Source organism: Zingiber officinale, chromosome 1B (assembly GCF_018446385.1).
Source record: "Zingiber officinale cultivar Zhangliang chromosome 1B, Zo_v1.1, whole genome shotgun sequence".
Classification (NCBI taxonomy): Eukaryota; Viridiplantae; Streptophyta; class Magnoliopsida; order Zingiberales; family Zingiberaceae; genus Zingiber; species Zingiber officinale.
The window spans coordinates 126,576,099-126,589,988 of NC_055986.1; the positions used below are offsets into that span (position 1 = coordinate 126,576,099).

The 13,890-nt window shown below is 38.7% G+C and overlaps 2 protein-coding genes, 1 long non-coding RNA gene, 1 other non-coding gene and 1 pseudogene across 4 annotated transcripts; 3 read left to right on the forward strand and 2 right to left on the reverse strand.

Moving 5' to 3' along the window:
* Positions 1 to 5,645: 5,645 nt before the first annotated feature.
* Positions 5,646 to 6,055, reverse strand: LOC121996962. The gene is made up of 3 exons (XR_006116200.1): positions 5,997 to 6,055; positions 5,760 to 5,919; positions 5,646 to 5,670 (listed from the first exon to the last, which is right to left on the reverse strand). It is a non-coding gene; the product is annotated as an uncharacterized LOC121996962 (long non-coding RNA).
* Positions 6,056 to 7,646: 1,591 nt separating this feature from the next.
* On the forward strand, positions 7,647 to 8,811 carry LOC121997017 (CBS domain-containing protein CBSX3, mitochondrial-like). The gene is made up of 6 exons (XM_042551259.1): positions 7,647 to 7,757; positions 7,832 to 8,095; positions 8,179 to 8,260; positions 8,318 to 8,391; positions 8,476 to 8,536; positions 8,613 to 8,811. The coding sequence occupies exons 1-6, from the start codon at positions 7,674 to 7,676 to the stop codon at positions 8,750 to 8,752; spliced, it is 705 nt and encodes a 234-aa protein (XP_042407193.1). The 5' UTR covers positions 7,647 to 7,673; the 3' UTR covers positions 8,753 to 8,811.
* A 445-nt stretch (positions 8,812 to 9,256) lies between these two features.
* On the forward strand, positions 9,257 to 10,111 carry LOC121997095 (annotated as a pseudogene).
* Positions 10,112 to 10,513: 402 nt separating this feature from the next.
* TRNAL-AAG lies at positions 10,514 to 10,594 on the reverse strand. The gene has a single exon. It is a non-coding gene; the product is annotated as a tRNA-Leu (tRNA).
* Positions 10,595 to 10,900: 306 nt separating this feature from the next.
* On the forward strand, positions 10,901 to 12,571 carry LOC121997182 (probable serine/threonine-protein kinase PIX13). Its single transcript, XM_042551491.1, has 6 exons — positions 10,901 to 10,988; positions 11,131 to 11,393; positions 11,468 to 11,603; positions 11,675 to 11,823; positions 11,911 to 12,034; positions 12,118 to 12,571. The coding sequence occupies exons 1-6, from the start codon at positions 10,916 to 10,918 to the stop codon at positions 12,465 to 12,467; spliced, it is 1,095 nt and encodes a 364-aa protein (XP_042407425.1). The 5' UTR covers positions 10,901 to 10,915; the 3' UTR covers positions 12,468 to 12,571.
* Positions 12,572 to 13,890: the final 1,319 nt, after the last annotated feature.

Genomic DNA, 13,890 nt, shown 5'->3' on the forward strand with positions numbered 1-13,890 from the left:
ATTCAAACATTTGTAAGAGGAGGTTTTACCCATTAATTTTATTATCTTGTTAACCTAACTTTATGACAAATAAAATTAATTGTTGGTTCATCTTCGGTCACACAAATAATAGCAGTGACTCCGATGGAGAGGATACTATTAAATGCGCCTAAGTATATACCATTACTATTGGTTGTTACTCGGAATATCGTACTGGTTCCCCTATACAAAAATTTTGTACAAGTCCCGAACCATTCCTAACAACCTATTGTGTTCTTTAGAAATTAAATTTGGAATCGTAAATAGAACTTAATATTATTAATTCCAAATTCAACTTATCTGTTCTAAGAGGTTTAGACTTAGATCGCAAACGATGCTTAACATTATTAATCCAAATCCACCCATGTTACAAATTCGATTAAATATTTATTTCAGAGATCGGTTTCCAGGTTAAACATGGCGAGGCACTAGGCCTTCTTGGGTATGGGATCATCCACCACTTCCTAGATAAAGTCTTTCAACGAAATTCAATATTTAATCTCCTTGTAGTAACCCTAGGTTTAACCATTAAGAACAATCGAATCACAAGATCGAAAAACAAAAGAAACAAAAAATCGAATCATAAATTTGAAACCTATAATCGTTAGCATCTTGTGTTTGGTATTTCAAAATTCATACAAAGAAAACTAGTATGATGTGGAACAAGACAACTAGTTATACCTCTCTTTGTAGCTTATAAACTTCACAATCTTCTATCGTATTCCTGTTCTTATCTCGGACGTCGTGTGAGCGAAGATCTACCGAGATGAGAATCCACCCAAGCCTCCTTCTTCTCCTTGCAAGTTTTGGCCACCAACAATCTCCTAGAGATGAAGAACTTCGGCCATCAACCAAGCTCCAAGGGATGTTTTCTTTCTCTTCTTCTTCTCCACAAGCAACCAGCCACCAAGATGAAATAAGAGCTCCAAGTGCCGCCGACCTCAACAAAAGGAGAAAAGAGAAAGGAGAGAGGAGAGGGGAGAAAATAGATGTGTTGTTGTTGTAAGGTGAGGCACCTCTACCCTCTCTTTTATATTCTTTGATCTTGGCAAATAAGGAAAGTTTTAAAACATAATTAAAACTTCCTTATTTTCCCTTGCCAATGAACAAAAGGAAAATTTAACTAAAATTTCTTTTTATTCTTTTAATGGTCGGGCCCTACAAGTCCTCCAAACTAGGAAAGTTTTAAACACAAAATTAAAACTTCATAATTTGTTTACAGAAATTTTTTAAAATAAAAATTTCTCTTTTAAAAAATTTCCTTCATGGTTTGTTATAAAAGAAAACTTTTAAAAATTAAAACATCTCTATTAAAACATGTGGATGATTACAATAAGGAAAGTTTTCTCCAAAATTAAAATCTTCCTTTCAATTCACAAATAAGGAAAGGTATAAAGATATCAAACCTTTCTCTTAATCCTTTGTAGAAACTATAAAAGGTAAAATTTAATTTTAAAACTCCCTTTTAAAATCATGTCTTCCACATTAGAAAAATTTTTAAAATAAAATCCTTTTTATTTTTATTGTGGCCGGCCACCTAAGCTTGAGCTCCAAGCTAGGGTCGACCACCACTTGATCCATCCAAGGTTTATCTTAGCTGACCCTTGCTTGGGCTCCAAGCTTGGCTTGGTCGACCACCTATGGATGGGTAAGAAGGTAGGTTTAGGTGGATATAAAACTTCATAAATAAGATGTTACGACAAGGACCGAGAGGAGGAATTGGTTTTGGTATTCCGATGAATTTGAGCTTCCCGTGTTCGCCCCGAACACCCAATTCGAATTCATCAATAATATCTCATTCCACTAAAGAGTTATTATTGCACTACCGCACCAATCCCATATTACTATATGGGCTCCTTTTTATCATGAGTGTGTTTATCTCCCTCTGTTTAAGATATTGAATGCACACTAATTAAATGAGTTACTGACAACTCATTTAATTAATATCTAGCTCCAAGAGTAGTACCACTCAACCTTATCGTCATGTCGGACTAAGTCCACCTGCAGAGTTTACATGACAATTCTTATGAGCCCATCAAGGGGACATCATCAACCTAGATTACTAGGACACAGTTTCATTCTATAATCAACAACATATCATATAAATAATATCATTTCTCAGTTTATCAGGCTTATTGATTTAACGAGCTAAATCTCACCCTTTGATAAATTAAAGTAATAAGTATTAAGTATATATGCTTGTTATTATATCATGATTAAGAGTACACACTTCTATAATAACAGAGGTATTGTTCTTTTATATAGTCAGTATAAAAAGAAACTACCTCAAATGATCCTGCTCAATACACTCAGAGTGTACTAGTGTAATTTTATAGTCAAGATAAACTAATACCAAATTACACTACAACTATTCCAATGGTTTGTTCCTTTTCATCTTAGTTGTGAGCTACTTTTATAACTTATAAGAAATTGATAACATGATCTTATGTGTGTGATACAACACACCATGTTATCTACAATATAAATTAATTAAACAACTACACTTAGCATATAAATGTAGACATTTGACCAATGTGATTCTTTATTTCAAAATAAATGTTTACAAAAAGCTAGGCTTTTAGTATTCACTCTAACAATTACTTGATACTTGATCCATTAATTAGGATTGTGCCCCTTCAGATGGAGAAGATCGCACATACCTAAATAATTTCCTATAATCATCCATAGAGGATGTTTGATCTAGTGATCGACAAACAAACTCATCTGATATGAAAGAAGACACTCAAAGTCAACGCATAAGTTTGAATACATCACTTACAAACCAGTAATGGAGACTGTGAGATTTATTTAAATAATCTCTCTCCTACTTAGTTATTTAAATTGAGGAATTTTAACATGTACACACATCACAGCACATAAAACAACATCATCACAACACACACAAATAACATATAAAGGCAATAAATATGAAAATAAAATTTCCAACTATTATAGCCCCATCCAACGCTGTTCACCAATATGCCGCCAATGGATCGCTGTCCTCTAATATATCGCCAATGGATCAAGCCGTCGCGTGTATCTCGCTTCCTTCTCCGTCGCGCCTCCGGTCCTCAAAGTAGCACCACACATAGCAATCCGCAACAATAAGAAATAAAAAATTACATTTATCGATCCTATATTCCACGAAGGAATGTACATGTAATTTAGATCGAACAAAATGTAAAATAAACTAATACATCTCTGGCTATATTTAATAATTACAATCATGCACACTCAAAATACCCTCGACATGCCCGAGGGTTCAAATCACATACAAACACAATATGCCATAATAATTGGAACTAGGATGCCTGCAACCACAGAGTTAATCTATTTTGCATATCCTACTATTATCCTGTCTAAATTATATATGAACAGTGCATAATTTAATCGAAAACCAATCACACAGAACCAGAAAACTCGCTCTGATACCAATTGTTGGCGCTGGGAATTCTGTTCTGTGTAAATCCCTATACGAAAAATTGTACAAGAACAGAACTTTTTCTAGCAACCCGCATGTTCGACCAGTCATATGTTTGATCAATCAAGTAAGTTCTCGAATGATCAAAGCACACCTTGATCGAAGTACAAGATCGCTGACCTCTTGTGTTGGTATTCTAAAAAATGATACAAAGAAAACTAACTAATTACGTAGCGGAATTAAAGAACTAGTTGTACCTTTTATTTGTAGCTACCTCTTGATCTTCTGTCGTATTCCTCTCCTCTTCTTGGATGTCGTGTGGGCGACGATCTACCACGACAACACCACCCTCCTTCTCTTCTTGGTTTCCAAACCACCACCTACAAAAGGAGGTTCTAGAATGTGGCACCTTCTAATCTTCTTCCTCTTCTTCTTCTTCCTCTTCTCCAATCCGTCGGCCACCAAGGAAGAGGGGCGCCGGCCGCCAAGGATGAAGGGGGTGCCGACCCTAGCAAAGGAGAAGGGGAGGGGCGCCGATCTTAGCTAAGGAGAAGGAGAGGGGGCGCCGACCACAAGGAGAGAAGAGGCTTTGTGGGAAAATTAGAAAATTAGATTTTATGAGCCACCACCTACTCCTTTTTATAGGCTTGCCGTCGGCTACAAAGAAAGAAAAAATAACAGAATTCTGTTAAAAAAAAATCTCCCTTTCTATAACCAAGTTAAACCAAACCAAGTTAAGTTAAACTAAACCAAGTTAAATTAAACCAAACCAAGTTAAGTTAAACCAAACCAAGTTGTGGATGGATGGATGCGAAACTTTATATATAGATGCTACAACAGAGACCTAGAGGAGAAATTGGTTTAGGCCTCCTGATGGGCTTGGGCTTCCTGTGTTCGATCCGAACATCCAACCCAAGTCCATCAATAATAACTCATACCACTAAAGGTTTATTATTGAACTACCGCACCAATCCCATATTACAATATGTGTTTGAACTACCGCACCAATCCCATATTACAATATGTGCTCCTTCTTATCATGAGTGTGCTAATCTCCCCATGCTTAAGATATCGTATATCCGTTAATTAAATAAGTTACTCGCAACTCAATTAATTAACATCTGATTCCAAGAGTAGTACCACTCAACTTTATTATTATACCGGACTAAGTCCACCTGCAGGGTTTACATGATAATCCTTACGAGCTCCTCAAGGGGACATCATCAGTCTAAATAATTAAGACACAGATTCCTTCTATAATCAACAACACACCATATAAATAATACTATCTCTCAACTCATCGGGTCTATTGATTTAACGAATAAATCTCACACATTGATAAGTTAAAGAAATAAATACTAAATATACATGCTTGTTATTATATAGGTATTAAGAGGGTGCACATCCCTAATAACAGAGGTTCTGTTCTTTTATATAGTCAGTATAAATCGAACAATCTCAGATGGTCCTGCTCAATACACACATAGTGTACTAGTGTAATTTTATAGTTAAGATAGACTAATATCAAATTACATTACAACCGTTCCAATGATTTATCCTAATCCATCTTGGTTGTGAGCTACTATTTATAATTTATAAGAAACCGATAACATGATCTTCTGTGTGACACCATACATCATGTTATCTACAATATAAATTAAATGGACAACTGCATTGGCATATATATATAAATATAAAATGCAAACATTTGATCAAAGTGATTCTCATTTCAAAATATTTCAAAACAGATATTCATACAAAAGCTAGGCTTATAGTATACATTCCAACAGACACAAGATGGTCAGCCTAACTCATAGTGATAAGATTTAGCAAAGAGAGTGAAAGAAATTACATCTTTCAGGAGGAGAGTCTCCATATCAAACTCTAGCTGGGAATTCAAGGTGGAAAGCTTCATGGACAAGAACTAAGACAAGATGAACATAATTTAGAATGAAATATAGTTTGATGAAGAGAAATCAATCATCTGTTGTAGTTCTACCTCAACTTGCCGCTGCAAGGACTACTCGTAGTTGATGATCTCATCGAGCATAACAGCCTTGCCTGTCACTTTTCAATTAAAAATCATATGGATTTGAAATCATTTGATCAAGAATAAGTTATTTGTAGTAAACAAACTCCAAACTACTAGGAGGAAAGTTTTTTACCTTACTACAACCTGGCACAAGATTTGGGAGAAGCTTTATTCTCTCATCGATCTTTTCTCTCCTGACCTGGTGAAGAAGACAGTGGCAATCTCAAATTCGCAAAGGAGGGAGATAAGAAGAGCAAATCACTACAGAAAAGTGTGTTTTTTGCTTACCCTCTCGGCTAGGCTGTGGCTGTCGGTGGCTTGCCCTCTTCTTGCCCTGACATGGTTAGCGGCTCAAGCGGTTTGACATCTTCTCCCAGTTTCCGGCTACCATTGATGTTCTGCTCACGCCCTCGCGCAGTTTGCATTTCTTTGTACCAGAAATTCCCTCCTGTGGTAAGATAATTCTCCCTTTAATGCACCATCATCGCCCTAAATTCCAATGAAAGATCAAATCTTGATAGGTACCTTGGGAGGATTCATGTTGAGGGAAAACAAAGGCAAGATTTTTCCTTGGCACTTTGGAGTCGTTTTCCGCTTCCTCCCATTGCTCTCGGCACCAGTCGTCGCCAAACTATCCGACACCGATGAAGCTCCTAGCGAAGACGAGTATGAAACCCTACCGCTAAATCTGGGCTTTTCCTTCGTCGCGTCAAATATTGTTAACCCTTTTCTGTTGTTGGCTGCCATGAGAGACAGGCTACTCGAAACCCTAGAAAACTTTCCCGCCTCCGCGATATTCCTCGCGCCGAAGCAAGGGAACCTCACGGCTTTTTCCGAGAAACGACACGAATTACGAGGCCACCATTTGGTTCCCCTGCGCAGGAATGCCCTGCAGCTAGTGATTTGTGGCTAGGAGGAGGAAGAGAGTCGAGCGGCAAGGAGGAGGTAGAGACTCGAGCGACGAGGAGGAGGCGGCGAGGAGGAAGCGACGAGGAGGCAGTGGAGAGTCAAGAAGTGAGGAGGGCAGAGAGAGGTGGCGAGGATGGGGTGGAGAGTCGAGCGGCAAGGAGGAGGCAGAGACTCAAGCGGCGAGGAGGCGGCGGAGACTCGAACGGCGAGGAGGGCAGAGAGTCGCGTGAGAAAGGCGGAGAGTCGCGATGGGTTTGGGGAAAAAATAAAAGAATGAGAAATAACAAAATAGTGATTCTCATAGTCCCATTTGTAGCGTCCACACGCTGTTAATAATAAATGGATGATAATATTAATGACGTGTATTTAATGTGTCGTTAATATTTTTTTCCCTCTAAATTTATGTTAATAACAGCACATATCAATATGCACGTCGTTAATAATACTATTAATGGTATGTTTTTAATGTGCGCTGTTAATAACAGGCTGCGGAAAAATAATTTTGTTGTAGTATGACCCTGGTCAAGATAAAGTCTACTGAGATTTATATTGAGGATCTCACTTCTAAGAGGTGGTTCATCTAGATATGTATATTCTTATTTTGACAGCCATTTCATCTTGATTTTGACTATTCCATTATCTTGACCATCGATTTCATATTATTTGTAGATTCACTCACAACCCACAGCATCAGTTAGAATAAGATGAATTACCGATGCATATGAATGCTAATGTCTAAAGGCTGGGATTGACACTAGTAACCAATTATGAGTACGTGAGATTTTTGTTTCCAATTTATTCCATCCAAATGAATTAAAAGATGGATAAAAGTGGACAAACAAATAAAGCATCTTGAATCTACCAAAGAAAATTCTGGATATATATAATAAGAGGAAACAGAAAGGAAGTTAAAAAAAGAACGAAGAAAGAAGGTCCTCTGTCTGGTATATCATAGTCCTGATTGATCCATCTAAAGAACTTGAGCAATAAAAACTCACGTATTCAATCCCCATTACATTCTTTTCCTTCAATAAGAGCAAACATTTGATTCTTAGTATGCAATGGGAAGATTGTTGTATGTAACCCAACTCATCAAACTGATTTTTTTTTATTTAACTAAAGTCTTCTTTGCTGCTCCTTCACGTCAGCCAAAACCTTGTAGACTCGGCCTTGACAGTGTTCGACCAAGGAAGGCCATCGTGCATGGGTATTCCAAACCCTGCCTCAAGGAAAAAGCCAAGAATTAGTTTCCTACCTAAAGCAGCCACGCAGGGTGTCCATTTGTATACATCCATGCATGATTTAAGAGAAGCTTTTTCACCGTTGCAGCCTCTCAGAGAAGGAACATATCATTTCTGCTCTGTCTTTTGGATCATGGTAAACACACAAACTCCAAGCAGTATTTGTTTAATTCAATTATTTTACTAAGCTTAGCGCAACTCGATCGTCAGGTAATGCAAGGAGTAGCTAAAGCACTACTTGTGCATGGAAACCGACTCAAACACGCAGTTCTGCAGCACCTAAATTTCACAGACGGTCTTGGCTTGCCCAGTTTACTAACTCGATCTGACTCTGCTAGTTCGACTCCCAGAATACCACATAAAGGATTAGAGAACATCACAGTTTCTGAGCTTCTTAAAAGTAAGGGAGAAGATGAAAGCCAAGTGGTATACTTTTGTCGAACAAGCGATGGAGTCTATGATGCAGTACAGAATGTATATACTAACTCATTCAACTCTGTCGGATATCAAGTATGATGCCGCATAATGATGGCACTTAGTGGAAATCTAATTTGCAGATGGTAGAACACAACGTTGGTGCTTTGGTAGTGTTGAAACCTGGAGATGACAAACTTGTCGCTGGTATTGTCACTGAGAGAGGTATTCGACATGAGATTGGATTTGTACCTGTAGTTCTATTGTTCACATTCATTACAGATTATCTCAGGAAAATTATTATGCAAGGAAAATCTGCTACATCGACAAGGGTTGGAGATATAATGACCGATGAGGTCTGCCGTCCTTTCAATTAAGATGTGTTAATTACTTGTCAATAACCTTCTTGCTTGACTTGTGTTTTTCTTTTTGGATGGCAGAACAAACTCATTACTGTGAACTCAGATACAAATATTGTTAAAGCAATGCAGTTAATGACAGGTAATATCTAATTGTTCCTAATTGCATAATACTGAAGAACATCATTGAGATTTTTTTTTTTTTTTTTTTTTTGCAGACAATCACATTCGGCATGTCCCAGTAATCGACAAGAGGCTAGTTGGCATGATCTCAATAGTGGATGTTGTTCGAATCATAATAGAACAGCAACATCAGGAAGTGAAGAGTTTGAATGAGTATATTAGGGGGAATTACTAATTAATACTTGAACATCCGTCCATTGTACGTAGCAAACTGCAAAAGCTGTATTTTAAAGAATTGTTAAATTAATTCTAATTTAATAAATACAATTACTATATTTATATTTAAAAGGTTTATATACACTAATACAATCCATATATAAATCTTCTTCAATTGAATGGAAGATGATTTTAGTCAAAGTTGGATTTCCATCACCAATGGCCAATCAATTTGTTCCTCAAATAGCATGAGATTTGAGGTTTGAAGGTCAACGTAGAGATTTTCCTATCTTTGCTCCTCACTGATTATTCATCACCAAAATAGGACCTCCTCTCCTCCTCACTCTTTAAAAGCCCGGTCTCACATTTCCTTTCTCCACTCTTTAAAAACTTGGTTGCAGAGAGGGAGCTGGACAACAGCAGCTAATAATTATAGCAGCTTCCTAGCAGCTTAAATTGTCCGCAGGTCTGTCAACTTTGGCACGCATCTAACGGAAGCTGAGACATCGATCGATCGATCACCATGTCGTTCAGTGGAACCCAAGACAAGTGCAAGGCCTGCGACAAGACCGTGCATTTCATCGATCTCTTGACTGCTGATGGAGTCTCTTATCACAAGACCTGCTTCAAATGCAGCCACTGCAAAGGGACTCTTTCTGTGTGTTTCACTGATCAAAGTTCTTTAACTTATAATTAATATAGTTTTACAATACACAATTGAAACATTAATAACGAATCGATCATTCTTTGATGATATATATCCATGGAATGGACAGGTGTGCAATTACTCTTCCATGGAAGGCGTCCTCTACTGCAAGCCGCATTTCGAGCAGCTCTTCAAGGAGACAGGCACCTTCAGCAAAAAGTTCCCGGCATCTGGTGATCATATATGCAATCACTCTGTTTCTAACCGAATAAATTAGATGAATTAATCCTTCATTTTTCTTTTTTTCAATGAGCAAAGGTGGAAAGTCTGGTGAGAAGGAACAGGTAATTGAGCTGTTAATCTTTGATTTCGTTGTTTAATTGTGAAGCTAAAGTAGAGAGAATTTACAGGGTAAGGCCCCGAGCAAGGTCTCCTCTATGTTCTCTGGAACTCAAGACAAATGTGCAAGCTGCAATAAAACTGCATACCCACTGGAGAAGGTAATTAATTAGTCCAGTTAAAAGGTTTGTTTCAGTTTAATCTCTTTCATCTCTGGCGTTGTCCTGTGGCAGATTTCTGTGGAAGGTGAAATATACCACAAGACGTGCTTCAGGTGCTTCCACGGCGGGTGCACCCTGACGCCGTCGTCCTACGCGGCGCTCGACGGCGTGCTCTACTGCAAGCACCACTTCGCGCAGCTGTTCAAGGAGAAGGGAAGCTACAACCACCTGACCCAGGTCGCAATGAAGCGCAGAGCATCTGAGGACTCGTCGTCGCTGGATGAGGCGGCGGCGACGGTGTCGGCGGAAGCCGAAGCAGAGGAGGAAGTGAAGGCGGATGAAGAGCATTGATTGATTGACCGACCTTTTAAAGAAGAAAAAAAACTGATTGCAATTTGTTGGTTTTTGTTTCCAGCTAGCTTTTGCCTATGCAGCTGGGTGTTAAATCTGTGATTTTGTTCGGTTCATGTATCTGAAATTTACGTCGAGGAAAATAACAACAACCACAAGAAGTGATTTCAATTTCATCCATGCCCATGGTGATGGATTGTAGTTCATCTCGAGTTGCATAAGGTGACCATTCAGTTTTTATAATAAAGTATTGGATTTCAATAAAATATATAAAAAGTGATTTTGTTGAGAGTGGGATTTGAACCCACGCCCTTTCGGACCAGAACCTTAATCTGGCGCCTTAGACCAACTCGGCCATCTCAACAACACTGTACCTTTTTAAGTATTTTGAAATAAATACATAAATAAATTGTTACTCTTTTACGAATCGCGCTGAGAAAGATTGTTCGTTGACTTGAAGTCTCCAACCCCGTAAGCTAAGCTACGGAAAGTCAACAATGAGATAGCTATCAAAATTCCAGTCAGTCAAAAGTGGCTCGAAATTTCAACAAAATTAATGCAAAGGAGGAAAAGGTCAGAAGACTCGTAGGAGGAGTCAAAATACACTTTGGCTACCTGAGGAAGCTTCCTCAATGTATAAGAGACCGAGGTTGAGTGAACCGTCATCGTGCCAAGGCAAATAGAGATGGGAAGCTGCTTGAGTAGCACTGCGAATTCTACCTCCAGCCCTGGCATCATCAACCGGCCTCCAACTACAGGTATTATATTTTTGGCATATATCCATAGAATAGAATGATTTCCAGACCACGGAATATTAATTCTACCATGCATCTTTAATTTCTATCGTAATTTTTGGATGATCTTAAATGTATATTGGACTGTCTCGTGATTCTGTACCAGTCTGCACCGACGAGATTGCACTGTCAACGGGCAGAGACCTCAATGACACCGTAGAAACCCTTCGGGTTTTTACATTTAAGGAACTGGCGAGTGCCACAGGCAACTTCAAAGGTGGAAATGAAATCGGGGAAGGATCATTTGGAATAATTTACAAGGGTTGGCTCCACAAGGACACGCTCAGTCCGGCCAACAATGGCCGAGGGATGGCCGTCGCTGTCAAATACAGGAAACCTCATAGCTTCTCCGGATCCGAGGAATGGCAGGTTAATTAATTAACACTTCACGCGTACCGTTAATTAATTGCTACTTGTCTTGTTCTTATGAATTGGAGCTGCAGAAAGAGGTAGGCGTTCTCGGAAGGATTACCCACCCCAACCTCATCGCTCTTCTCGGCTACTGCCGGGAAGATGACAAGCTCCTCCTCGTCTACGAGTTCATGGAGAACGGGAGCTTGCAGAATCGCCTCTTAGAAAGTGAGCCAATTTCAATTATCTGCGAATTATAATTTGATCGAATGCGATTAATTAATCACGACCATGGACAGGAAGAGGAGCAGAGGCGAAGGCACTACTCTCATGGGAGCAAAGGTTGCACATAGCTGCCGGCGCTGCTCGAGCTCTTGCATTTTTGCATTCTCCGGAGAATAACATCATCCATCGCGACTTCCATCCCGCCCACATCCTTCTTGATTCAGTACGCACGGCACAGCATAATTAACCTATTGAAATCGATTTGTATGTGATGTAAACGCGCCGATCGATATAATTCGTTCTTTCTTAGAACTTCAATCCGAAGATTTCTGGTCTGGGGCTAGCAAAGGATGGCCCGACTGAAGCAGACTCGCATCTCTCCACACGGATCATGGGGACGTATGGATTTGCAGCGCCAGAATATATAGCGACCGGTTCGTATACGGATACATTTCTCTTTAACCGCTTCAACTCTATGTGAATTGAGAGATAACAGAGACACACGATTAATTTGCAGGTCATTTGACTGCTAAGGCCGATGTGTATGGATTTGGTGTAGTTTTGTTGATCTTGCTCTCCGGTAAAGGAGCCATCGATGCGAATCGATCTGGACGACTCCATCTGGTAGAGTTGGCCAAATCCCATCTCTCCAATCGTAAAAAGTTGGCAAAAATGATGGATCCTGCATTGGAGGGAAAGTATCCCGTGAAAGCCACTCTCGGTGTGGCAAAACTTGCTGAGAGGTGCGTCAATGATGATCACAGAAGTCGTCCCTCCATGGATGAAGTCGTGGAGATCATTCAGCGGGTTCAAAGTTCAAACTATCAAAGCGAGCAAGTAATGAATGGAGATTATGTGACAAATTAAATTTCAGGGGAAAAAATTCAAAAGGACATCCTTTTTATTAGAATGATCTACAGCACGTTTTAATTTATTATTAAAATAATGCTTCATTTCTCCTTAATTTAATTTTATATTTAAAATATTTTTTATTACCTGATTATAAAACAAAATATGTTGTAACAGTTGTAATCTGCTACAATAACACCTAATAAGGATATTTTGAAAAATAACAATATGTTAAATTTTTACCTAAATTTCAATATGTGTATTGTGATTCTTATTTTTCGAATATAATTTGTCATGTGTGATGTGGTAGGTAGTCGCCGCCCAACGTGGCACGTCAAAAGTCAAATTAAATTATGAGTCAACACTAAGATCAGACCCCACTAAGTTAAAAGAGGGCCCAGGATGGCGCGAGCCAGTTCGACTTGACCTCGACATCCGGCACTCTAAAAAAAAAACTGGATATTTTGCCACAGTTTGTTTAAAAAAATAGTCACAAAATGAATTTGCGATGAAAAATTTTTCATCGTCAATAAAGCGTCATCAAATTCTACGATGAAATAATATATATTCATCATAAAATCTACAATAATTTTTTATCATAAAATTCATTATAAATTTATGATAAAAAAATTTGTCATGAAATTCCAGGTTCTCAAATCTAGAAAAAAAAAGGATATTCATCACAAATATGTGACGAAATAAAAGTTCATCCCAAACTTATGATGAATAAAGATTCGTCCTAAATCTAGGATGATTTAGGATTCGCTATAGATTTTGAAAATCTGTGATAATTTTTTTCTTTTTTATTGTCATAATCATTGTAGATCTATATGAAAAAAAAAAAATTCTACAATGAAGAAGGTATTAATATTTTGTCGTAAAATTGTGATACACAGTGTAACATTATGATAAATTTGTTTCGTTGTAAAATTCATCGCAAAACGTAAATTTTTTACACATAACCTATCTATTTATGTATTTTATCGTATATACAAATCATATTCAAACATGTTTTCATATTGATGCGGTGATAATGAAGGGTCTCATCCCGCTGCCACGGTGGAGATCAAAGGAGGTCAAAGGCAGAGATGACATCGGTCGATCGAGCAAGGCACGCACCAACCAGGGAGGCAGCTCCGACCCGCCTTCGCTTTCGATATGGGGAGCAGTCAAACAACCGACGCTCAAGGGAGAATGTGCAGAATCAGAAGCGAAGCAGCTATCCCGCTCGGCTAGACAACAGAGATCGATGTGCAGAATTCAACATCGGTCGAGCGGCTATCCCGCTCGGCCTGGCAAAAGGCTTTTGCGGAGCGGCTACCCCACGCGGTCTGACATCATGCTTCGGCAATAGCAAAGTGAACCTTCGGTCGAGCAAACACACAGTAAGAAACAACAAGGTTCTAGCCAACCAGACGGGGCACCAAGACGGCGATATTCA